Genomic DNA, 27612 nt, shown 5'->3' with positions numbered 1-27612 from the left:
TGCTTTTCTTTTGATGCTTTTAAGATTCTCTCCTTATCTTTAATATTTGCCATTTTAATTATAATGTTTCTTGGTGTAAACCTCTTCAAGTTCATCTTGTTTGGGATTCTCTGTACTTCCTGGACCTGAATATATGTTTCCTTTCCCAGGTTAGGGAAGTTTTCAGCTACTATTTCTCCAAAGGCATTCTCTGCTTCTTTCTCTCTTGCTTCTCCTTCTAGGACACCTATAATGTGAATGTTTGTCTGCTTGATCTTGTCCTAAAGGTCTCTTAAGCTGTCTTCATTTTTTAAGATTCTTTTTTCCTTTTTGTGTTCAACTTGGGTGATTTTCACTGCTTTGTCTTTCAGCTCTCTGGCCCCTTTCGCTGAATCATCTAATTTACTGGCGATTCCTTCTAGTGTCTTTTTTATTTCAGTTCTTGTGTTCTTCAGCTCTGTTTGACTCATCTTCTTATTTTCTAACTCTTTGTTAAACTTCTCACTGTGTTCATTCATTCTTCTTCCAGGTTCATTGAGCATCCTTGTAATTGTTACCTTGAGCTCTTTGTCGTGTATGTTGCTTATCTACATTTTATTTTGTTCTTCTATGGTTTTGTCTTGTTCCTTCTTTTGGAACACATTCCTTTCTCTCTTCATTTTGCCTAATTCTCTGTTTATTTCTGTGCATTATTTATGTAGGTTGGTTATGTTTCCCAATCTTTGAGAAGTGGCCTTATATAGGAGACGTGCTGTGGGGCTCAGCGGCACACCCACCTCTGCTCACCAGGGCTGTCATGCTGTAAGGGTACCCCAGTGTTGACTGTGTAGGCCCCTCTGTTGTGGTGGAGCTGACCACTGTGGGCGCACCGGCAGGCGGAGCTGGCCCCCAGCCGGGTTGGCTGTCAGGCCCTAACTCGTGTGGTGCCTGCCTGGCCTGCTGGTGGGTAAAGCCAGGTTCCATTATGACTGGTTGTGTGACGCAGAGGGTCCCAGGGCTAGTGCCTGCCTGCTGGTCGGCAAGACCAGGTCCAGGTGTGGCTGGCTGTACAACCTGGGGAGTCCCAGGGCTGGTGACAGGCTGTTGGTAGGTGGGATGGGGTCCCAGAGCAGCTGGCTGCAGAGCTCCAAGGGTCTGGGGGTTGGTTCCTGCCCGATGGTGAGTGGGCAAGCCCTTGGCACTTAAAGGCTAGAGGGAGGACTCCAAAATTGTGCTTGTCAGCACCAGTGTCCTCGTGGCAGACAAGGCAGAATGAGCTCCCCAAAATGTTTGCTGCCAGCATCAGTGTTCCCAGAGGAAGGTCCCGTTGCTTCTTGCCTCTCTGTGAGGCTCTCCAAGATCAGCAAGTGGGTCTGACCCAGGCTCCTTTCAAATTACTGCCCCTGTGCTGTGAAATTTTACATGTGCCCTCTAAGAGTAGAGTGTGTTTCCTACAGCCTTCTGGCTCTCCCTTGCACAAGCCCAGCTGGCCTTCAAAGCCAGGTGCTCTGGGGGCTCACGGTTCTGGGAGTGCAGGACCCGCAGGCGGGGGAGCCCGACGTGGAAGTCAGACTTGCTCCCTGGGGAGAACCTCTGGAACTGTGATTATCCTTGGGGCTGGGGGTCTTGACTGTATTGCATCTCCACCCCTCCTACCGCGCCTGTTGTGGTTCCTTCTTTGTATCTTTAGTTGTGGAAAATCTTTTCTGCTAGTCTTCAGGTAATTTTCACAGATAGTTTCTCTGTAAATAGTTGTAATTTTGCTGTACTATGAGCAGAAGTGAGCTCAGGGTCTTCCTACTTCATCATCTTGCCCACACCTCAGACTGTATTATCATTTTTTTAAGATTATTTTAAAATCATTATTTTAAAATAGGAAAACTCAGTTTCAGAGAGGTTAAATGACTTAACAAAAAAGCACAAAATTCATAATAACAATTTGGAATTTGAAAGCTGGTCCTTTAATTTCAATTTTTTTCCCCAATGAACAAGTTCACAATCACCTATTTCTTAAGCATTCCGTATTATTATTTTAGTCTCAATTATTACACTTGGCTATTAAATAGTAAGCCCCTCAGGTATTAATGAGCCTTACATGGCATTTTTTTCTTCCTGCACAAAATAGTCACAGAATTCTGTAATTTTTGCCTTTTTTACCTTTTTTGGTACATGTTCTTGTTCTTTCCCTGCTTTTAGGCTATACTTTTGGTGAGATTGCCAGCCTGCTATGAATGGTTATTTCTTTGAAGTTGCTCCTTTAAGTGGAAAACACATACACACACACACACACACACACCAAATTTGTTAGAATTGTGTTTATAAAAGAGTAAATAAGTCCAGGTGAAAAGCGATGCTCTTAAGCAGAGCGTAGAAATACTATTAGCACATGAATTTCACAATAACAATAGATCTGCTGTCTACTCTGATGTTGTTCATCTTGTGTGGACCCGCAAGGTCTGATTTTAGAACTCTCATTATTAAGGCAATTGTTGACTAAAATTGTTTGTAATTAGCAGAGATGTTTCCTCCTAAGGTCTCCTAAGGTCTCTTGAGAAAGTCCAGAGTGTGCATATAGCAAACAGACATTGAACCCTGCCCGGTTGGAAGCAGTGTGGTGGTGATGTGTGAGGGTGGACTTCTACCTGCCTCTCCCCATTTCTCTCTCTTACCAGTAAAGACTGTCTGTGAGGCTTCCCCACGGAGCCCTTAGGGCTTTAGTAGCACAGTTAAAATTTCCTGCAATAAGTCATTATTTTGTTTATCATAAACATATCATATTCATAGTAAAATAAAAACTGTGTATTCTACAACTGGATAACAAACAAAGCTACTCTTTTTCACTCACCTCCTGAGCTGGGAATAACTTCATTGGTAACTGTGAACTACAGTTTTCAAACGGGGCAGCTCAAATGTTTGAGAAGCTTTTAACATCCCCGTAAGCATTATGCTGATTTTTCATGTGTCGGACCTGATAGGTAAATAAGTAAACAGATCTGAGAAAATAAAGAAGCAACTCCTACCAGGATTTGCTCTGGCTCCAGGAAACACCATTAAAATAGACTTTAAGGAAGTAGAAAGTCAACATCTATCTGTTAGTGAAGTCTCTAAGAAAGAACAAAGGGATTAAAAAAGAAAGCCTAAATTACTACCTTGCTCTGAATCACCAAATCCCCCAACCCACTTGATTTGGGGTATATAATGCAAAAAGCCACTCTAAGTGCAAGTCTAAGTTTATTCCTGACCTGGAATCAGTCCCAGGTTCCTATATGAACTTACCTTGGTGAACTGGGCTAGAAGATCGATACATCTGGAGACACCTAGACACTCCACTAGACCAGGCATAGCCAGCAAGGAGCTCTCAGTGGTCCTCTCCAGCCTACTTTCCTGGGATTAAACCCAAGTCCTAGATGGTCTTGCAAGGTGTAGGAAATTGCTAAACACACAATTCCAAGGGGCCCTTAATTCCAACTTTAATCCACCCTCTAAATAATATGGAAACGAAAGGGACATATAAAGTTTACGTAGAAATGAAACTTTCTCCTCTTCTTGTCTCCGCTGAAAGCTCTGGCCCTACTCCACCTGCATTCCTTCCCCACCACCATTTTGTTCTCTTCAGAATCTTTGGGGATCCCATGATAGTCTGGTTTCATTATCTGAGGTCCTCTTCCTTAGGAATGAGTACTGGAGGAGATGCAATCTTACCTTCTCTTTGAATTGTTCAGGCATTTAGCCTACATTCCTTCACATCTTTATTTTTTCCCTTGGGCTTTGCATTTAAACTTAATTGTATTCTGGGGTATTGCTTTTCACTCCAAGGGAGGCATTTGGAAGAATCTGAGCAAACCTTAAGAACCTTCTTTTCCAGTCTTTACCACTACTTTGACACATCCCTCTAGGGCCATTGGTTTAGGCTCCTCACAATCTCTCCATGGGCTCTTTAATATTATCTCAGAAGTCACTTAAATGAATCCGGATATTAATTAAGTTCATCCCAGATTACCCTCATTGTCATGGGTACAGAATTCCTATGAAGCACTGGTCTATAAAATGATCCCTGAAAATGGAGTTACTTGGGCAGTTATTTTAGAAAATACTATCCTCCTAGGGGTTTTATAATGCACAATAACATTTTTTTTAATCTCGGTAATCCTAACATAAAGATATCCATTTGACATTTAAAAAGTTTATGCATCTCCAAATAATTTGACTATAAAAACATTTTTTTAAAAACATAACCAAATAGTGTGCCACAGTACTAGTATTCTGTAGCGTATTTTTTTAGTAAATGTTAACTTTGTCAAAAAGTCACTTACCCCATATTCTATTTCTGAAAACAAAGTGATCACACAAGAAGCTTTTGCTGTGTGCATTAGATAAAATAATACTGTAAGTCAAATCATAATTTCAAAGGGTAAAGTTGCTTAATCCTCTTCCCTGCACAATTTAATCCTCTATATACTCTCCCTTTCAAGTCAATCTGTTGTAAATACATCTTAAATTCCTCATATAATTAATATCCACATTTGTTGCTTACTCCCTAAAATTTAACTTCCCAAAAGATACAAAATGAATCTCACATGGATAATTCCAAGACCAATTACAAAACAGCCCATATTCTTCACACTCATTCTGCTTGGTTCTAGCCAGTGTTTCTCACTTAAGGCTATGGTTGGAATGAAGATCTCTTCTCTTCACTTATACTCTGGTACTGATGCAACTTTCTTAAGCATCTCTTGTGTTAGATTCTCCTTATTACAAGTCAAATATGATTTTAAAATTCCTTATATGAGTTTGGGATTAACAGATACACATTACTATATATAAAATAGATAAACAACAAGGACCTGCTATATAGCACAGGGAACTATATTCAATTTCTTATAATAACATGACGGAAAAGAATCTGAAAAAAATATATACATATGTATGTATATGTATAACTGAATCATTTTGCGGTACACTTGAAATTAACATTGTAAATCAACTACACTTCAATAAAAAACAATTTTTTAAAATCAAGAAAATGAAAAAAGAACATAAATTTCAAAAACACAGGTCCTAAAAGTAAAGCCAATGTTATCTTGATGCTGAAATTGAAATTAGTATTTCTCAAGCAAAATAATGTATGTCAACCTAATACATGTATTATTACCCAGATTTCCAGTACAATTCACACCTGTAGACTAAAGCAGACACATGGTGTTATCTAGGAGAAAATAGCCGGACAGAAAAACTGAAAGAGAGCAAACCATACGGACTTAAAGAACAGCTTTAAGATTGGTTTCCTTTTTCTCTGAGGTGTCGATCACTTCTTGGCAGGAGTCCAGAATCTACTATGTATGAACTCTAAGTGCAGCTGGGAACATTTTTCCAATAAGATGTTAACACAAGACTGTAGTTCTCATATCTTAATAAATGTCCTTCACGCATTTTCTTTCCTCCTCAGACTAGGATTTGAAACATTCAGTGTACCAGTGAAATTTGAAAAGCTATGGCTGTGGCAGCATTGGTTGCTACATTTTTCACTCTATTCATCTTTTACTCTAGTCATCTTTCATTCTATTTTATTTTCATGGTCTATCATGTCTATTTCTCAATATTTTGATTACTTTCTTAGCATTTTCATCTTCTGTTGTCTAGTTGACGGTGTATAATTGACAACATGTCCTTAATTGAGCGAGGGCTCTAATTCTACCCTCATTTGTGAAGTATATTCCATAGTAATAATAGCTAATCCTCTAGGCAAAATCTTTGGCATTGTATCTCCAGATATTCCATCATTCTGCTCTGCTCTTTAGTGTAGTTTTGTAGTCTGGCACTTCCCCACATCTTTCTTAGTTATATACCCTTTTTTTCCATCACTAAGACGGTTGAGCCTGCTTTATATTAGAAAATTCTTTAGGCCATCAGGATAGCTTGTATATGGTTTCCAATTTTAGCTCAAGCAGAAGAATTCTTCTCTGAAGATTTCTAAAGAACTGTTCTGATATTTCTAAGCACATATTCTTGAAGTTCCAGTGAGCAGCAAAATCTTTATCCCCACAGGTTCTTTCATCCCCAGATTTTGAGTTTCTGCACCTTTCCCATTTCCATGCTATTACAAACAGCAATTTCTGCTTTCCTGCTGCAGTAAGACATTTTTTTACTTCCTCAAGTGTTTCCATCTCAATTTAACACTTCAAGATTCCTGTGAAGTTTGTGCCCATTTCCGCTTATTCTTCCTCCTATGTGGTGTTAATGCTATAGCCTATATTCAAATTTATTCACTTTTTTTAGTACACTGATTCCTAAAGGCTTTTTTGCCTGAAGACATATTTACCCACTGTCTATGAGGTCTTCTTCCAAACTGTTGCTTTCTCCAGAATGAATCTCTCAACTGCACTAAGAATTTGCATTGCACTGTAGATGCTTGTTGCCATAGAATGAAAGCTGATTGGCACTTCTGACAGACACAAGTCATCAGGCTTCCAAACCTCTTCGTGATAGTAATCTATTAAACTGGTTTCCCCCATCTCCAGCCAACATCGTATCTAGCTAACACTAAGCATTTTCCTTACCCTTTTCGTACTAACTCAGGGTTTCCCATATTAGACTTTGAAAAGACCAAAGGGCTTTAATCATTTTGTTTTTATAATATCTGTGCTTAATCTTATTTCAATGTTATTTTTGAAAACTTAGCTTATCTTTGTTGTTAAATTTCCTTTTTTCCCCCAAGAAAATGAACTAAGTATAATTTAAAGTTTATTCTATTTATTTCCTGTTGTCTCTTTCCTCTTAGCTATTCCACCTACCTGAAAATTCTCTCCCAGACAGCATGGGAACCATGGTACCATCTTCAACTACTACCACTTCCTTACCACCACCCCCTTTCTAGGGTAGCTGAGTAATTAGGTTTTGTATCAGAAAGGCTTGGCTCTCTCCTGTGGAAAAATTATTTAACTCTGCTGAGTCATACATAAAATTATGATCATAATTATTACTTACTTCATAGAATTACTGTTATGATCAAATGAAATAACCTATAGCAGGCATGTAGAAGAGTCTAATGTCCTTCCATTTTTAAAAAATGTAATTAACTGACTCACCAAAAGGCAGACATCAAAACATTGGATTTCTGTATCTTGATCAGAAGACTTTAAGTGACTAATCTTCAAGTTGTACCTGGATGTTTATATTAATATTAATGAGACTATCTAGTGATTGATTATACTCCTGATAGCTATTCATTCTTTTTACATAATTAGGAACCACAACCAAAGGTGTCATGACGACTGAAGCCAATATTACAAATACAACAGTGAGAAAATGTCCACTTTCAACTGTTGCTTCAACATTACAAAGTTCCCACCCCAAGAGTAAGTATAAGAATTTGTGCTGAAATGTTAAACTGGTATATTGGATAGAACCACACTCAGAACGTTTTCCAACCCACAGCTACCAAAGAACCATGCCTCACTTATATTCTTTCCTAGTCTCTACCAAATGGAACACCCATTTGGCATCTTTGCTTTGTACAGTGATACTCTATTCCTCCATAGCCACAAATGAGTGGATGGCAAAGAGGATCAATCCAAGACTGGGCAGTAATCTATGATATCATCTGGCACAAAAAGGTGACCTTGCTTAAAAATTAGACAGTTTGATGAAATGGGAAAATTCTTAGAAATAAACAAATTGCTAAAACTGATCCAAGAAGACAGGAAAAGACCTAAAACAATTTACGATTCTGTATTAGAAATTTAAAATGGTTGCATGAAGAAAACTCTAAGCAAGATGACTTCATGTGTGAATTTTATAAAAATAGTCTCAAAAGAAATAATACCAATTCTTCTCAAACTCTTTTGGGATGTAGAGAAAACTTTGCACAAATAATTATCTGGGGCCAGTATATACCTTAATTATCTGGGGCCAGTATCTACCTTAAAAGCTAGAAAAGAATGAAAAGAAAAACCAAATAAAGAAAACTACAGACCAATATCTTTCATGAATGCAGATGCAAATATCCTTAATAAAATATTAGAAAAAATTAGGCATATGAAAAGGGATATAAAGCATGAGCAAGTGGGATTTTTTTCCAGGAATGCAAGGTTGGTTTAACATATGAAAATCAAGTAATGTAATACATCATATTAATAGAATCAGTAGATGAAGAAAAAGCATTTGACAAAATATAACACCCACCCGTTCTTTAAACTCTCAATGAACTAGAAATAAAATAAAACTTCCTCAAATTGATAAAGGATATCTATTTAAAAATATACAGCAGATTTCATACTTAATAGTGAAAGATGTAATACTTTTCCCTTAAGATCTGGAAATATGTCCACTCTCATCAGTTCTATTTAAAATTATAGCCAGAGGTTCTAGACAGTACAATAAAGTAATAGATAGGTAGATGGATGGATAGATAGAGATACAGCCATTCATCCAAATTGGAAAGGAAGAAATAGAAGTGTTTTTCTCAGCAGACTACATCATTGTCTGTATAGAAAACCTGAAGATTTCACAGTAAACTACTGCAACTAATAAAGAGTATTCTATATCACAAGATACAAGCTATGCAAAAATAAGTCATATTTCTGTATGTTAGTAATGGCAATCCAAAAATAAAATTAAAGAAATAATTCTATTCATAATAGCATCAGATAGAGTAAAATATTTGAGAGTAAATTTAACAATAAAAATGCATGATTTGTACACTGAGCTATTCTACACTTCTGTGAGGGAAAAATTAAATATCTAAACAGAAATTTCTGAGTTGGTGAATATATGGTGATTTGAGGAGAGTGGTGTACCAGGAGAGGGCGTGAGAGCTCTATGTCTTTTCTCCATACCTTGCCCAGTGCATCTCTTCTATCTGGCTGTTCCTGAGTTATATCCTTTTACAATAAACAAGTGATCTAATAAGGTAAGTGAGATTGAATTACCAGGAAAGATTTGTCCCCATCAGTAGGGCTGGTGAGTACTAGAAGTAACAACTTGGCATGTCTGACTCCTCGCCCTGTTTTCTTTATTGCACACTGCCACCTCCCAGGGCTTTTTGTCCTAGGTCAGATAGTCACATGAGCATAACTGAACTGAGTAAGACTCATCAGTGGTACGTGGTACATCATCTGGAGGGCTCTGGTGGGTGTCTAGGACCTCAGGAAGGACACTGGTCACCGGGTTAGGTTTCAGGCAAGAGGAGCCAAAGAACTATGGAACCCTCAAAGCCAAAGCAGAGCTGAGCCCCTTCTGATCACGTGCTCTGGACTTTCACAATGTGGAGCCTGGCAGCAGAGCACATCTGGGAGATGTGGTGAGTGTGAGTCGTCATGCCAGATGTGGCAGAGCAGTGAGGAGAAGGCAATTTGTGCCCTTTTAATGTGATACACGCAGAATTTACATAATACATGTATTTTAGCATTATGTGAAAAGACCACTTGTTCATCTTAGTGATTCAGATAAGCCCATTAAGGATCAAAATAGAAAAATTTTCACTAGTACAGTTACATCTGGTACTTGAGCAAAGAAATCAGAATTTAAAACTTTCCTGCCAGGGGAAAGTGCTAAAGAGATGCAAAAAATGACATCATTTTGATTCTGACTTTAGTCACACAAAGCCATTTCAAGAGTTCATAGGAAAGAGGGAATTGTGAGGAGGGGGAAAAAGTAGAATGTGAGTGCTGTTGCCACTGTATGTTTAAAAATTTTAAAAGTCATGTGATGAATGTTTTGAACATTTGCTTCCTTAAGTTTTACATTATAATAATCTTTCATCAATTTTCATAACAAATTTGTTTGTTTCTAAGTATATAAGATTAAACAAAGACAGAAATAGACAAAAATTAAATGCAAACAGAAATACTTCACCTAGCCATATATCAAATTGTTAATAAAGCACACAAAAATAAAAAAAAAAGAATCCAAGTACTTTAAACAACACAGTCCTAACTGCACACCCTCCTCAGTAGGACAGATAAAGAAAGGGAGAGAAAAGAAAAGCACTGCAAAGAAATCATGAAATTCACTTGATGAATTTGTTTCATAGAAATGGATGTAACAACTCTAAGTACTTGGTTCTACAAAACTGAAAAAAAAAAAACCCACTTTGATGTGTTCTTAAAGTGAAAAAGGGAGATACAAAGGCCGAATAGGGGAAGGAAAAAAACACTGCATAATCAGATTGAAATTGAAGGCAGTGGCATAAACTTGATTAAAATACAAACATATGTTTAACATTGCAAATAATAAACAAACAAACACACAAACAAACAAACAAACAGACGTGTTCATGGATTGGAAGACTTGATATTTTAAGACAGTAATTCTTTCCAAATTGATCATAATAGATAATACAGAATGCAATCCCTGTTAAAATACCAGCAAGTTTTATTTTTCTAGAAATTGATAAGCCAATCCTAAAACATATGTGAAAATGAAAATGACCTAGAATAGCCAAAACACTTTTGAAAAAGAACAAAATTGGAAGACCCAAGCACAGCCAATTTCAAACTTTACTCTAAAGCTACAATAATCAAAACAGCATGTGATGAGTTCATGAATATTAATAACAGCATTATTCATAATAGTCAAACACTGGAAATAATCCAAATGTCCACTGACTGGTGAAATGGAATATCCCATTGGATTTTCCACTTGAAATGCATTTGTAATATTCCAAATGGGTTAGCCATATAATGGAACACTATTCAGCAATGTAATGGAACAAAATATCTGTACATGCTGTAACAGTATGAACTCAAAAACGTGTTCAGTGAAAGAAGCCTTGCACAAAATACAACATATATGATTCCATTTAAGTGAAATATTCAGAAAAGATGTTTCTGTAGGGACAGAAAGCAGGTGAGTGGTTGCCCACAGCTGGCAATAGGGCTGGGGATTGATCACAGAAAGGCTCAAGGGAGTTTTCTGTGTTGAAGAAAATGTTCTAAAACTAGATTACAGTGATGCTTACACAACTCTATAAATCTACTAAATATTAATGGGTTGTATACTTAAAATGAGTGAATTAAGTGGTGAGTTTCCAAATAAAGATTTGTTTAAAAACAAACAAAAAGAAAATGTTGGTCTAGGCCAATCAAATTTCCTTTCTGGGTAATCTGAACTAGAAAACCCAGAACAAACCAAGCAAGTGATAAGCAGTGGGGAACCAAAGTAGCAAGGTGTCAGTAAAGTGAATCTGAGACAGCCGCGGGGATTCCTGCGCATGCCTGTGACACAAGGAGGCAGGTGTTATGAGTAAGTAGAGTCGGTAGAAAAGAATGGAGAGAGACCACGTGGGGAAGTGGAGAGACCCCAAGAGCAAGCCAGAGTTGTTTATGGGAGACAGAGAGAGTGGCAGAACCTAGAAATCCCATGATTCCTGACACTTTTCCAGTTCCAGTCCACATGTATCTTCACAGCAAGCACTTCCCCTATTCTGGCCTCTGTGATTTGAAGTAATCTGTCCTTTTAGTCAAAATATCCTGATTAGAAAAGCTAGTAATTTTCTGTAACAGCCTTATCAGATCCTGTTCCTTATAAATAATGGATGTATTTGGGGGATACCCTTAGTCCTTAATAAGAAGCAACTACAGGTGACTCATAGTCTCCGAGTCTCTTCTTGGGAGACCTCCAAGGTCGAAGGAGACAGCAGGTGGGAAGTGTGGATGTCCAAGACCTACTCTTGTCTAGAAACACATCAGGAGCATCCATTTCCCTGCTTCTTACTGTAATCATCTTAGGCACGACATAAGGAAGGTTATCCAGAAGAGGTCTAATTTCACACCATAATTGTAAACTATTAATTTTATTTAGTTAGTCACCACACAGAGGAACTTGAAGAGCAGGGTCATTTCTCCTTCAAGTGAAGAACATTTCCTTGTGGAAGTGTATTGGGCTCTGATCAGTAGAACCCATTTTGCAGGCAATAAATGTCTGAAAGTCACCTTTAACAAACCAAAACCTCATCCATCTCATAATATGGTTGTCCCCAATACAAACAAGAATAAAAGTGAATATGTGTCTTCAAAATGTGTAGCAGATGAAGATTAAATTCAAATAATTTGTACTCTGTCGTAATACCCACCCATTCAGTGCCTGATGAGGAAAATGTCAAAGACCACAGTTTATTAAAATTAACATTGATACAGAAGTCTGTGGTCACTCCCATGGGTCATTTAAAATTCCTAATTCTGCCATGATTCATGTAATAAAATGCCGTCTGTGTCTCCTTTCTGGGGACTATTATATTTATTTTGCTTCTAAACACAGTTTGAAGTGACTTTCTTCCAAGTAGTTTAAAAAGATACACTCACAGTGCCATTTCTTGAAAAATGAAATACCTTGAAAAGCAATGAAAGAAGGGTATTTACTACCCTTTGCATTTGCCTTTTGATTAAGCAGTTCTGTACTAAGTCCTTAGATATTTTGTCAAGCTCATTCTTTGGGCAGCCATTCCTCCCTAGATCTCCCTCGTTCCTCAAGGTGCTTACTGCTTAGCATGAACCCCACTTCGTATAATGGGTTTGCACACATTTCCATCTGCACACGATGAAACTAAGAGCTGGCCCAGGTTGCTGTTTAGCAAGACAATGCTCCCTTTCCATCTCTACCCCTCACACACATAAACATTCAGAATTAGTGGAGCCAACACAGGGGAGACAGAAGGAGAACAAAACAATCTATTGGCAGGAGAAGATTGAACAGCTGAAGAAGCATCTCCGTCTTAAACTTATGGGCAATGAGTCCTTGGATAGGGACTATTAGATAAAGGCATTCTGGGTACACGTCCTCCAATGCAGGCCTGATCTGGAGTAGAGAAGAGTTAGTAAGGTTTATTGCTTTACTCCCTAGGGAGGTGGAATGTAGATCAAAAAAGAAGCATGTCCTCAAAACATTTCTAATTGTTTCCGATTCTCTTACAATTGTGGGTATTTCTCCTGTTTGACTTTTTTATTCTGCCCATAGAAGACAAATTCCTAGAATACTAGAATATTTAAGATAAAAATCTTCATTAATTCAGTGATTTGACTTTATAAAGAATGAGGGTCCTTTGAATTAACTAATAATTGCTCTTTCTCCCTTTGGTGAATTCTGACCACGCTGGGGAAAGAATGTGGAATAAGGTGAAAGGTAGAAGACAAACTGAGATGGACAAGTGTCAGTACGTAACCTTATTAAGGGACGGGGGTAAAAATACCTTTCCACACCAGAGCTTCTGCCACCACAGTGTATACAATGTTACAGGCTTAGAATCTAAAGGGGATATCTGACTTTTTTTTTTTTAACATTTTTTTATTGATTTATAATCGGAAATCTGACTTTTGTTCAGCAGAAATGAGAAACATTTATAAGTAATCAGCTGTTTATTTAGTCAGAGTTAATAACATTTATATGTTATAAATAGTTTATCATACATGTTCCCTTTTTGCATAGTTTATCCTAGTTTAGTATGGAAAGTTTTTTATAGAAAAAATATAAGTAATTGTACAATAACCAAATAGCCTCTTCAGATATACTACTGGCTGAACATGAGAATGACCTCCGCCCACGCCTGTGCTTTTCAAGGCAACACACCCTTCCTAAAAAAAAAAAAAAAAAAGCCAAGAGGAAGTTAGCTTACTGGTTATGAACAATGATTCTGAAATCAGATAGCGTAGGTTCAAATAATAGCACAGCCATTTATTTGGACCGTGGCCTTTGGTAAGCAACTGAACTTCTCTGTGCCTCAGTTTCCCCATCTGTAAAATCATTATAATAAAGTTACACCCTTACAGGATTCTTGAGAAGATTAAAAGAGATAAAAGCATATAAAGCTTAACACAGCATCTGGAAAGTAAACAATGAATTTTAGCTGTTATTTTATTAATATAATCCTTTACAAAAGCCAGGCAAAGTTGGTGTTTATGATACTTGTTTCACAAATAAGGAAACAGGTTCAGAAAGACTAAAGGACTTGGCCAAGGTTAAATTAAAAGATGAAATCTGAACCCTGTTTGTCTGGCCCCCAGCCCCATAAACATCACTGTCCCATACTTGTTCTCATCACAAGTATTTTACATAAAGTATCCTAAAGGAATTAGAAAACAACTAGCTTTTAAGTGGGTCCGTCATATGTTCAACAAGTAGGAGTTCAATAAATATAACACAAGGGATTGACAACTGACTACCTGACTGAATAATAAACCTGTGATTCTAACCAGTGGGTATCTCTCGTTGTTGGCCACCATGGCAGATTTATTGTGTGTTTTGTTCATCCTGTCCTCCTCGTGTGTACGGTCCTTTCTTCTTCCCCTTGTCCTTCAAATTCTATACAATCACCAAGAGCCTCTCTACAAGATACTACCTCAGTATTTCCCACAACTTAGTGAGTGTTGCCAGATATGTGTACCATCTGTACTATTACTTACTTAGTATTTTCTTTAAATTGATGCACTTTCTATTTTTAAATTTATTTGAAAAGGAAACCATCATAAATGAAAAACCAATTTTGCATGGCGTAAATAGCAGCTATAAAATCACTTTGATGTAAGCAAAATAAAATAAAATTCTAGCTAGATTTTGTTTCTGGCCAAAGGCTCTGAGTGTGAGGCTTGCTTGTCCTTGTTTAAAAAATAAATCAAATACTTCCCTGGCAGGGGACATACCAGGAATATGAAGGTGGTTTTCTCCAGGGGAGGGGGGCGGGGGAGCTCATCCATTTGCACTCTGGATATGCTGACCCCTGTGATTTCCCCAAATGTGGGAAACTCGGCTGCATCATTTGTGGTTGTGGGGAACTGTGTTTGCATTTCCCCTGTAGGGGGACAAAGATAAGCACCAATTAGGTATTAATGACATAGTTGCATCAAATTGAAATTTTGAAACTTCTTCATTGAAGAAAGTAAATTTAAAAAAAAAAAAGCTGGAAAGAAATCACTTTCTCACTGAATGTTATTTAATGCCACGTCCCAGTACTGCCTTATAGACTCTCACACAATGCTATGCCTCTCATCCTTTGGAAAACACCAATTTATCTGATCGCCAGTCTTTTGTGAATGGCACTATTTATCTATGGCATTTATTTGAGAACTTAATTACAATGCTTCTTATATGATATTTAATTGTATAATTTCCCGTAGGGAGACATAAGAGGAATCCTCAGGATAATGACTGTCTTAGTCACAAATCATAGTTTAGCCAAGCCAGAAATAATCTCACATACAATGACTCAGTCAATGCTTTATTTTGGGAAAATGATAAGGAAAATTTGAATTGGTCATAGTAAGTTATTTTTATGTAAATCAGTAAAGAATTATATATGGGCACGGCTGTTTATATTTTCTCTCCTAGGCCTGTTAATGATGAATCATGTTCTATGTGTGTAACTACATACGGCTATATATATAGCTAGAAGCACGGTGGCCTTTGTAAGATAAGACTATTTAGCAAAGTTATTTGTTGTATTATTGCTTAAGCTTTCTGTTTTAAAAGCTAATAGTCTAAGCCAAGTTTAGTTTTGGATTAAACTGTGGATTAAAGTTTAACATTTTGAAGTTCATTTGCATTTCATAAGGCTTCAGTTTCATATTAGAGAGTCAAACTCAGCAGAGATTTTAAGTTGCCAACCCATTGAGACTAGGTTAACAGAATGCACTACCATCATTTGCTATTTGACTTCAAAGTAGTATGCCATATGAAAACACTTTATTATCTTCAAAAACACTTTATTATCTTAAAAAAATATATCCTGGGTTTTAGAAAAAATTACATATAATATATATATATAATATATATATATATTCCAATATTGATTAAAGATTTGCAGAATTTTGTCCTCCAAATAACAATATATTTATTCAAATGTAAAAGCCTGGACCTCTTTAAGTCTCAATATAAGAGTCCTGTATCAGTATAAGTTACTTTTTTAATATTCAGCTATGTCTTTAAGGCATAATTATTTTTCTTTTATGCAATGTCCTTCTAAATTAATTATGCATTTTTGAAGGATGAAAAAAATGCAAAAAAGGATTGTCAGAAGGTTTCATCCAATATGAGTTTAATTTTTTTTCTTTCTCAATAAAGTCTATCAGCAAGAAAGTTTATGACCCGATATTAAAAGCAGAGAAACAACGAGTTTTGATCTCATTTGTATTCTAATCCTCTGACCACTGATAAATATTTTAACTTCATCTTCCAAATATAGCATTATGCCATGTTCACAAGCATTTTAACTAGTTATCAAAAGTAGGAATTAAGGAATTAATTACAAACGCCTTCCACTCAGATAGTTTATTGGAAGGGAAATCTGTCTATTTCAGTAAAAGAGGACATACCTTAGAACCAACAGACCTGAATTACAATCATGGCCCTCCTATTGAAAAAGTAGCTTTGCTTCTTTCGGCTAATATTTGCCAACCTGCAAAATGGAAATAATACCATCTTTCTTGTAGACATCAGCAGTTAAACTGATCATAAGAATTGCTTTAAAAATGGTAGCTATTATTATCCAGCTAGTAATTTTAACTAAGGCATTCATTGTCCCTTAAAAACTGAATTTGAATACGTAGAATTAGTTTTATTTCTATTATTGTTACTTTCTATTGGTATTCTTTCATTCCCTGTGTTTCACTAGCGACCTGACGTGAGGCACTGCAAGTGCAGCTGAGTAAAACACGAAATCTCTGTCCTCCTGGGGTTACATTCTGGCAACACATGTTTTAAAAAAAGAAATGCCACTGGAGTGATAAAAGTACTGTTGAGCGAATGAAGCAGAGTGGTCTACTAGTGTGGAGGGAGATGAGGGCCAACTTCAGATGAGGCGGTTGGAGAAGGCTTCTCTGAGGGCTGCTCACAAAAGGCGGGAGGGGCCTGACAGTACAGCACTGAGGCCCGGGAAGAGCCAGCAGAGAAACCGGGGGCAGGAGGAGCCCCGGGACGTTCATCTACCACAGAAAGGCCAAGCAGGGCGAAATGGCTGGAGGTATTGGAGGAGCAAGGCGGAGGCCATGTCCTGTGAAGATGTGCCAGCTGTGGTGACAAGAATCAGCAACCACTGGAGCAGCTGAGTTTACGTGTTAAAAGGTTTTTCTAGGTGACTGTTGTAGGTACCGAGGGAAGAGACACAGGTGCTAGGTGAACGGTAGTTGATGAAATAGTGAGACAGATTTGGGATATATTTTGTAGCTAGAGCTAATAGGAGTGAGAAAAAGAAGAGAATCAGGAAAGGCCACTACCTTTTGGCTTGTGCACCTGGGAGACGCTGGTACCACGCTTGTATCCAAGGTGAGGGAGGAGGTGGTTTTGAGGTACCAGTCAGGAGTTCTGTTTCGGACATGCCAAATCTGAGATGCTGCTAAGGCAGTCAAGTGAAGATACAGAGGAAGCAAATGGAAGTTTAAAACCATCATCATTGGGCTTCTATCTGTTTCCATTTTTTTCTATATTTTTTCATGTGGCAAGTCTTGGTTCATGGTGTAAGCACTCAAAGTGGTTGAAGTGATTTTGATTATAATTCTCTCAAGTGATTTTACTTGTAGAAAGCTCTTCTGGACTAGATTAAATTTAAAGGAATTCCTTAAGTGTCAAAGGTATCTGAACCTTTCTGAATATTCTTCTGATCAGGAGGTACATCGTATCTTTTAGGAGGAGTAAGACACACCGTAGTGTTGTTCACAAAGTACCTACCAATAGTTCTGTCATTGTCTGGGTTACCTTGGAGCATTCAAGATGTTGGGTAAAGCAGGATTCAGCAAACTGTGGCTCACAGGCTGAATCTAGCCCCCACCTATTTTTCTAAGTAAAGTTTAACCAGAACATAGCCGTATCTATTCTTTAGGTATTATGTATGACTGCATTCACACCACAATGGCAAGGTTGAGTCGTTGCTACAGAGGCTTATGGCTCCCAAAGATTAAAATACTATTTGGCCCTTTAAGAAACAGTTGGCTGACCCCTGCTCTGAAGTTTCTTCTAATCAGCAAGCCTTATGATTTTATGAGTTGAGGAAAAGAAAATCAGAAGCAAGCTAAGATCTATATCCATTTGCCACCTGAAACAATTGTGAGAGGAGATCTGATATGCAACATTTAATTTTAGCAATTTTTCTTTTCTTTCCTCTAAAGCTGGGACTCCGAGTTCAATTACAGCAACAGAAACATCAGGTAAGTTCATTTTCTTTTCTCTGAAAATATTCCTGGCTAAAATCCCAAGAATGAGACAAAATAGATCAATCAGTTTGAGGGCAGGGTGAAACAGTACGAGGGAAAACATTACACGGCAACTAAAATATTTAGGAGATCGTGTGTTAAAAAATGCAGACCAGGGGAACATACAACGATGTGCCTGAGTGCTCTGGGGTTGGGGTGAGTGGAACCAGCTCTGGTAAAAGCGTAAAATCTGTGGAATTTTCCTCTGCCCAGAACCTTCTGTTCCTGGTCTATTTGCGTGGTCAGCGTGCCCTCTCCCAGCAGTAGAGCGTGTGCATTTGTGCCTTCTCTGCTGTCTTAACACAGCCCGGTCCTGGCCTCCAAAGAGATGATGTTATAAACCACAGTTTATAATGTTAAGCCTAAAGTGTTATCACTCTGAGAAGTGCCTATGCTTTCCCATTCTTAGCTTTAAACTGAATGAATTTTGGATGATGGAACGACAGAAATTGAAAAAGATTATTGGGCAGAGGAAGATGGTAATGTTGAATCTTCCTGTTGTTTTGGAATTATAAATATTGGGGGCTTTTTATCTTCCTACATCCTTCCTCATGCTTATGTAAATAACAAATCTCTTAGGTTCTCAATCGTGATCACCTTTGGTATATATAAAACGAGAAATATGTGAAATAAACCTAGAAGTTCATGTAACTTTAAAGAAATTGGAAAAATAAAGCTATGAAAATTATGAGTGACTCTAATAACATTTTCACAGCAAACATTCTAAATAATTGTCATAGTCTACCTTCTACCTTTTATGTTTAAGGAATTAGAAACTGAAATTATTATGCTTTTAACTTTTAATGATTTATCTTCTACATAATATATGAAGTGAATAAAGAAGTTATTTTTATATTGTTAACTCCATACTTATCACCATACTTGTTATTCTTACTTCCATCTACATAGTCTAGAAACGCACTAGAAAAAGCATTGGGAAAAACAAAGCAAAACAAAACATAAAAATAGTAAATCCAGGCAACGAGGGCAGCTTGGCATTGGCTGCTGCTTTGCGCTGTTCCAGAGAAGTCCTTTCCCTCTGCTTCATGGACCGGTTATCGAGGAGAAGCTACAGATGGAAGAGAATTGGGAAGCTGCCAAATTGTTGGCTCCTTTTAAGGAGAGACTAAAGCATATTTTATTTGGTTTAAAAGAGTTGTATTTACAAAATGCCAGGTTTAACTATAATTGATTTTTTAAATGTAATGAGAAGCCCAGTTAGACTACTTTAATTTTGAGTTATAGAAACTAATTCTCCTAAAACAAATAGTAGACAAACTATTGATTTGACTAGCCAACCAGAAAGAAGTGAGGCTGGTTCTGTTAGCCACAAGAAAGGCCAGTCTCAAACTTCAGATATGTGTTGTGGCCAAAGACTAAGTCCAGATTCACTAAACAAACAAACTAACTAACTAACTAACAAATATTCACCCATATGATCAAGGATAGGCATCTTCCTTAAAATAATTAGTATTTCTCTTTTAGGTAAAGTTGAAGTAGAATTCTAGCCTGCAGAATTATTAGTACTGCTTCCTTCTAATAAATATGAGCTAATAGATATTTAGTATTTGACTAGAACATACATAGTTCTCACATTTGATATTTTCTTTCATACTATGCATCTGGCTTTAATTTGCTTGAAAAATTACGTTTTTATCACTCTCTTGAAAAGTTATTATCAAGGATCTAGAAATTGGTGATTGCTTTATGTAGGATGTTTTTTGGGAATTCAGAATAAGTAAGGCAACTGTATATAAAGGTAAATTATAAGCAATTATACATAGATATAACATTTAACTTTATATCATATGAAATGTAAGAAAGATAGTCCTGGTCATAGTGGAAATGATCAATCAAGGTCTGAAGACATATCCATTTGTTCTATTCAACAGAGCAAAGGTAGTATGAGTGGACAGCTGTGTTTTTAACAATGCTAAGCATGAGGAATTCATGCTCAACATCTAAAGGATGTGGGAAAGTCAAACTTCGACTGCCCACTGTCACATACCTGGTGAGACTCCAAATTCAGTATAATCCTCTGCTAAATATACAGAATGGTATATTCAGCCAACCACCGACTAATGGAGGCATTCAACACATATTCATTCTGTTCCATCACATGTAACTCTAGCTAAGAGTTATGAGTGATTCATGGAGCCAGCCATTAAGGGTTACTAAAGCAGAATAGCCAATATTAGAAGTAACTATAATAACTCTAGTAGTCATGTATGAAGTGATGTGTCATAGACCAGCCTCAGATAAACTTATGTTAAGATCAGAAGAGGGAGAGGGGTTTTTCCCTTCACCTGTGGTTGTAGTATACATTGGGTGGGTGACCCTGGGCAAATTATTTAAACTCTCTGAGCTTCAGTTTCTACTTTATGAAATGCAAATGCAAACATTATTAATACAATAGTGAGTATAAAACACTTAGAACAATGCCTGGCATACAGTGTCCCAAAAGGGCTTGAAAATAAAATCCTTCTTCATACTTTCATGTCCACATTTTAGATCACTCACATTCACCTTCTCAGAAAGCATATGGCACGAGCTCAGTTACATACTGAAAACTTTTCAGTGTTTTCAGGTCATAGTATCCAAATTGTGAATTTAATGTAAGATGTGTACCTATTTTGGGAGACAGGTGAGAACATTCTAAAACTTACAGAATGCTGAGAAAAAAATTATTGATCTCATTGATAATGAGGCCATTCACAAGTAAGATGAACTCAACTCACTTAAAATCTGTTGGCTGCATGATGTAATGGAAAGGAAACGGAAAGGATTTTGAGTCATACTTGGCTTATGTCTTAGCTCTTCCACGTATTGTCAGACATGTTACTTTATTTCTCTGAGCCACGGTATCTCTCATCTTTAAAGCACAGGATAAAAATATTCGAGAATAAGATGAGTTAGCACATATGGAAGTAATTAGCACGATGCCCCATTCATTCTTTTATATTGTATATAATTTTCTGGAAATTAATAACTATTTATATTAAATCACAAAAGAAAAATATATCCCCCTTCTTCAACATACACTTCTACAGAGTTCCCTAAAGTAAAGAAATCTCTAGTCATCGTTGTTACTGGATGAGAAGGTGCTGTTACCTCAGGTGAGTCACATGATGGCCCAAAGCAAAGTCAAAGAAATTTGAGATAAAAATTTTTTTCATGTAACCTTGAGAGTACAACTAGGTCAGAAGGTCAGGTCTGATGAGAGCAGAAATTAGTTTTTATCATGTGAAGGCAGGAATATTCCCTTTAGACATTTTGCTCATTAAGTAGACGGGGTGTCCCGTGAAGGGTGGAAATATATACTGGCTATGACAAAATCTAGACTGAAAGGAACCCTGACCAGAATCTAAAATCTTAAAGCTAGAAGAGACCTCAGGGGATCATAGCCATATATTCCCCTCCCAAAACACAGAATGGGACCAGCCATACTCCTAGCATTTGTTGACCGTACTGCGTGTGTGCCACGTAATTACCTAACAGACCGTTTTGCTCTCTGATAATGAAAGCCTAGAGTACGCCGTGCTCCCTTTCCCTGGGAGTCGGGATGCTCAGAGTCAGCTCTCATGGCCAAACCAGCAACTGTATGAATGCTTGGTATGAACTCTTAGAAGGAGCATATTTGTTTCTTCCATTTGCCTTTGTCCTGATTTCCTATTCATTTTATGGCGTAGACCATTGCTTAAGCTCCTCAAATCCTTTTTGTTAAGAATTAATTTATAAGTAAAATCCAATAAGCAATAACATGGTATCTCTTATGTTGATCCCTGACGTACTGTTGTGTCTTATTATCTCTTCTTTCACATCTGTCAACTGTGCAGCTCACCTCTGCTACTCAAGCTCCTTAAAGGCAATCACTATGCCACATACTCTGTTGTATTTCCTTCAGCATCTATTGTTGGACCCAGAGTGGGTGTCTATTTTTTTTTCCTATTATTGAGGAATGAATGACAAAAATGAAATGATAATGATTTTAAATAAGTACCAGCCCTAATATTAACATAAGAAAGGAGATTTCATTAATTAACTTCCTCTTTAACTGGAGTCATTTCTGCCACCAAAATGTTTTGTTTGGCCATTCATTCCACACACTGCTCTAGCATTTGGGAAGTATCAGTGAGCAAAATAAAGATCCTTGCTCTCAAGGATCTTATATTCTAGGAGTGCAGACAAACTATCATCAATAAACATATGAATTGATTAAATTATAAAGTAAAGTAGAAGGTGCTATGAGAAAAAGAAGATGTGGAGCAGTGTGGAGGGAGTATGAGGGCTGGAGAAGTGGGGACCACTTTGTGGCACTGAAAAAAGTGGTCAAGGTAAGTCTTACAAAAAAGGGTTTGAGCAAATACAAAGAGGAGGTGAGCCACCCAATACATGCGGAAGAGCATCGAAATGAAGCTAGGACTTGAGGAGAGGCCTGATGTGTTTAAGAGTAGGTGGGCAGGGAGAAAGGCAGGGGGCTCTCCAGGCAGATTGCCTGGGGTTTGGTGGGCTGTTACAGGGACTCTGACTTCTTCTGTAAGTGCAGGGGAGAAGCACTGGGGGTTTTGAACAGAGGGGTGACGTGATCTGACTCATGTTCTGTAAGTTTTGCTCTGAGAGCTGAGGAGAGACTGTCAAATGAAGCAAGGTTCTCTTTTGTAGATTTTCTAGGAGAGAGATGATGGTAGCTTGGACCAGGGTGGCCATAGGGTCAGTGGCATGAAATCTCCAAACTTGGAACACATTTTGGAAGTGGTGCCTACAGATATTCTTGATGGTTGCATGTGGAACAGGATAGAAAGCGATGAAATCAAAAATAACTCTGCGGTCTTTGGCTGAAGAAGTGGAAGGGAGACCTACCATCAACTAGGACAGGAAGGCTGCAGAAAGAGCAGAAGTTCAGTTTTGGACATGTTCAGCTTCAGATTTTTATTATTTGCCTTATTATGAATCTGGAGTTTAGAAAAGAGGTCTGGGATGGAAGTACTTTGGGGGGATTCTTGGCATGGACATTTATATTTAAACCTTGAAATTGATTGAACTCACCAATGAAATTAGTGTAGTTAGAGATGAGGCAAGGACTATGTCCTGGGACCATCCTAGATTGTGAGTCAGAAAAAAGAGGTGAAACCAGCCATGGAGACTGAGAAGAATTATCCGTAAGGCTGGAGAAAATCCAGTGGCGTGTGCTCTACTGGAAGCCACATGAAGAAGATGTGTTAAGGAGGAGTGAATGAATTATTATGTCAAATGCTGAAAAGTTTTTTTTTAATGAAACATGAGTCCATCAAATTGCAATTAGAGACCAGTTCCAATTATTTATAAATAATGAAACAATTGATAATCATTCAATTCAATTGAATTTAGCCCCTCAGACACATACTAAATGTGCCCATATCAAAAAGAAGCGTAGGAAAGGTAAGGGAACTAAAAATAGGACATGGTTTTATTTTCCTTCTTACACTAGAACGTTTTATCCTCTACTGCCTCTCACACTCATCTCCCATTAATACCTGTGTACTATATGCCTTCCTCTATGGAAGGTACATGAAGGCTATCAGGGACTCCTCCAGCCCAAGTTCCTCCTAGGAGGAGATCATGGCTCCCAGGAGCAGGTCTGCTTTCATATCCTTGCCAGACTCAACCATTGGCTGAGAGCATCCTACAGGAGGCGTGGCATCAGGGCAAACAGCGATGGAATTCAGAGAGCAGGTGGGGAACCTTGGTGGATTACACTGTCTGTAGTTTGCATTCTGTGAGGCACATTCTCAAAGCCACCACAGGTGTTCTAGGACATCAGTAGGTCTTCTGTCTTTAAAAGTGCAAATGATTTACCTAGTAATTGGTTTACACCACAGGCCAACTATGTACCACTGTAGATGCTAATGGGGTAAATTTGGACACACTTTATGACAACAGACTTTGTTTTGAGGGTCTCTGCCTTAAATAGCTTGCTCCAAGTTCCAGCCTGAAGTTAGCAAACTAAACTTAAACCATAAGATGACCTATCTGCAATTCAGTAGTCATTACAGTCACTAAAAGTCAGGGTCCAAGAGCAAATCTATGTCGTCTAAGAGCACCATATACTCCAGTTTCTCCTGTTCCTGACCAGAGCAAAGAAGCATCTGAAAACATGTACGTGGCTGAAATGTCTGCTCATTTATCTTTACATTTAGAATATTTGAGGACAGAGGATAAGTTGACTTTAGTTGAAAGGTACAACTTTCTAGGTGCCTAATCACAATACAATCTTAGGATGTTATTATAAAGTAATATAGTATATTAATATAACATAACATATTATAATTTTATAATCGTATAATACAAACATATAGTATCAAGAACTGTTCTAAGCAATTCAAATTTATTTTTACTCATTTAATTTTCACTACAACACTGTGACGTGGAATAATTGTAATCACTATTTGTAGATATGGGAACTCAGACACAAATTGCATAAGTGACTTGCCCAAGATGTCACAGCAAATAAATGCTAGAGTCCAGGTACTCAGTCTTCCGAATCATGCACTTGACCATCCACTGTTCCTCTCCTGTACCTTTTCTGCCAAGGATGCTTTAGTAATAATGTAGGACAGTAGAGTCTCAGTGAAATCCACAGATCGTGGCATGGATCCTCTATCTTAGCCACAGAAAGAATCACATTAAGCTCACAATTTATGAATTCAGCCAAGACCTGTAATTTCATCAATATGATCATGCTAATGGACAGGGTTTCTCAAACTGTAAGTTAATTCCCATTAGTGGATCATAAACAGTATTTTTAAAAAATTAAAGAGGATAGGAAAGAGAACACCAGAAGGCATTAAATGTAATAGAAGTGAATTGTGTGCATGTGTGGGTGTGTGTGTACTGAATTCTGAAATGATTTATTAACTGGAGGCTGAGGTTAAAAGAAACAAAAAATTAACTCTGTTTCAAGGAGCCAGTAAGTCCTTTGTTAAGGAGGGTTAATTCTACTGCCTGCCTCTGGATCCTGAGCAATAACAGTTGGCACACGACAGTCAACACGTTTTAAGGAGGAAAACTTGGAGATTCATCTGAACCAGATAGATGATACTCAGAACTGTAGCTGCCGCCTAGCCTACAAGAAGGTTATAAGGTGCAGTGTGGAGCCTTGAGGACGAACCCTTGGGAAAGCCCAGGGGGATTAATGCCATTGGTTATTTAATCAGCCGTCTCATACTCTACCGACACAACCAAAAGAACATTCATCCTCACTAGAACATTTGACACTGGAATCAGCAGCTAAGGACCAAGGTTTCAGTTAGTTCCCACTCTTGTATTTAAGTTTCCTTTTTCTGCCTGCTTCGTGCACTAGCCTGACATTTTTCTTTGTTCTTATGGGCATATATCTAGCTTCCTCCCACAGATCTCTTGCATGGCAAGAACGGTACAGTCTCTTAACAGTATTCTTCCCCCACAGATGTCAAAAATGCATAAGCATGCAGTGCGCGCTGGGCTGTGGGTGGCAAGGAAGGAAAGATCTAAGGCAGCCAGAAGCAGTATCAATTTCTTCCATGCAATTATGCATGGCCTTAATACTCCTAAGGGGGCTGTGTTTATAAGAGATAGCTCTTTGTTCAGCCAAGCAGTCGGCTACATTTTACTGCACACCCACGGTGGTCAGAGCTTCATGTGGTAGGTGGTGGGAGTTACAGCCCTCACACTCCAAGAACCTGCAATTCAGTGATGAGACAAGGCAAACAAGCGTGATGAAAAGATATTACTTCATACTTCAAGAAAAAGAGAATGGTTTTCCAAAAATTTTTCTAAATACAAACTACATTTGATCCCAGGTTCACAAGAATAAATGCTGTACACTTAGAAAATATGTAATTATTTATATTTCTTTGAAATGTGTTGAGATTTATGAATTTAGAATAATAAATTTTTATTTATTTTTTTCTTTTAGTCCTGCTTGAAGATGGCAAATGTTGACTGAAGCACACAAACAATAATAATACATTTAAAATTAACATTTTCCGTGCAAAAAAAGAGCATGGACAGTGGTGAAAATGCAGCCAAGCAGCTGTTACTCTAGAGAAGGCACACAAGTACAAATCACTGCTGACCATCAAAGATGAAAATAAATGGACCTTCTTTGATTTTCCTCCTAATTCTTCCAAACAAAGCCTCATTTGTAATCTTTCTCTTTAACCACTAAGAAACAATATAAAATATAAAGTCCAGTGCATTTATGTCCATTTAAATATGTATGATTAAAAATCACTATCACCCAAAGTTGTAATAGCTAAAATGTAAATAATGATTTTGCACAGATTTGCATCCTGTAAAGAGTCTTGTGCGGTAGGTGATACAGGCTTTTGCTAGAGTAGTAAATGAGAAACTTACTCAAGTTTTCTGGCCAGTTCTTGAAGCTATAATACTAATACCAAAGTTTTGTGATTCCAAATTTAATCATCTCTACAGGAGGAGATAGATGAACTCACGATTTAGTGTATAATAATATATACCTCATTATTCAACAATAAACAGTTTTTACAGATCTTCAGAAATGCAAGCTGTTTGAATCTGCAAAAAAACTCAGTAAGAAGAGTAAATACTATAATCTGACTCTATATTTATCATTTTCTTACAGTTAACGTCTCACCACCAGATGCATCATCACCTCTCCAAACCAGTTCATTAACCTCAACACCAGTAATTCCAGAAAACATCTCACCGTCTCAAAGTATGGCTTCTGTGTGCATGAGTGGAAACTTGCTTCACTTAACCCTTCTCACCAAGAAAATCCCACCAGTCTAAAAAAAAACAGCTTATTGAAGTATAATTGATATACAAAAAAAACTGCACATCCACAAAAAAGGGAGGGGACAAGAGGAAACTTTTGGGGGTGACAGCTATGTCTACTACCTTGATTGTGGTGCTGGTATCATGGGTATATGCACGTGTCCACACACATCAGATTGTGTATGTTCACTCCCTGCCATTCTTGATTCACAAAACAGAGCTCTTTCAGACAAAATGTTTTCACTTTGAAGCTTCATAGCTATAGATCTCAGACGCCCATATAAATGAGGAGTGGAGAGGTGTGGGGAAGATTGTAAGGATTGGTACTCATTAACCAAAGGTTTACTTCTTTCTCCCTTTCTTTCTTCCTTTCTTTCTTCCTTCCTTTCTTTCTTCCTTCCTTCCTTTCTTCCTTCCTTTCTTTCTTTCTTTCTTCCTTCCTTCCTTCCTTCCTTCCTTCCTTCCTTTCTTTCTTTCTTTCTTTCTTTCTTTCTTTCTTTCTTTCTTTCTTTCTTTCTTTCTCGATTTCTTTCTCGATTTCTTTCTCGATTTCTCAATTTCTTTCTCGATTTCTTTCTTTCTTTCTCGATTTCTTTCTTTTCTTTCACCAATAGGTTCTGAGAATGGAAAAAATGCAAGCGCGTCTTCAGCCAACCCCTCTTATTCCAGTGAGTAACAGACATACCTTCATTCGTGGCAGTAGATCTGCAGA

At 37.6% G+C, this 27612-nt stretch overlaps 1 protein-coding gene, 1 long non-coding RNA gene and 1 pseudogene across 13 annotated transcripts in view; 2 read left to right on the top strand and 1 right to left on the bottom strand.

Moving 5' to 3' along the window:
- Nucleotides 1–27612, bottom strand: part of LOC116657573 — a 122146-nt gene that overhangs the window by 53371 nt on the left and 41163 nt on the right. The gene's annotated exons all lie outside the window — the stretch shown is intronic.
- The window catches only part of EMCN (endomucin), a 97500-nt gene that overhangs the window by 42719 nt on the left and 27169 nt on the right, over nucleotides 1–27612 (top strand). For all 12 annotated transcript variants that reach the window (XM_032460592.1, XM_032460618.1, XM_032460588.1 and 9 more), the window contains 4 exons: nucleotides 7203–7313; nucleotides 18045–18083; nucleotides 26749–26841; nucleotides 27515–27568. In XM_032460592.1, the coding sequence (XP_032316483.1) occupies nucleotides 7203–7313; nucleotides 18045–18083; nucleotides 26749–26841; nucleotides 27515–27568 (297 nt within the window). The remainder of the gene's footprint in view (nucleotides 1–7202; nucleotides 7314–18044; nucleotides 18084–26748; nucleotides 26842–27514; nucleotides 27569–27612) is intronic.
- Nucleotides 14565–14741, top strand: LOC116659389 (annotated as a pseudogene).

The sequence above is a fragment of the Camelus ferus genome, chromosome 2 (genome assembly GCF_009834535.1).
Source record: "Camelus ferus isolate YT-003-E chromosome 2, BCGSAC_Cfer_1.0, whole genome shotgun sequence".
Taxonomy (NCBI): Eukaryota; Metazoa; Chordata; class Mammalia; order Artiodactyla; family Camelidae; genus Camelus; species Camelus ferus.
Note: the sequence above shows the minus strand (reverse complement) of the source record. Positions and strands in the feature narration are given on the sequence as shown.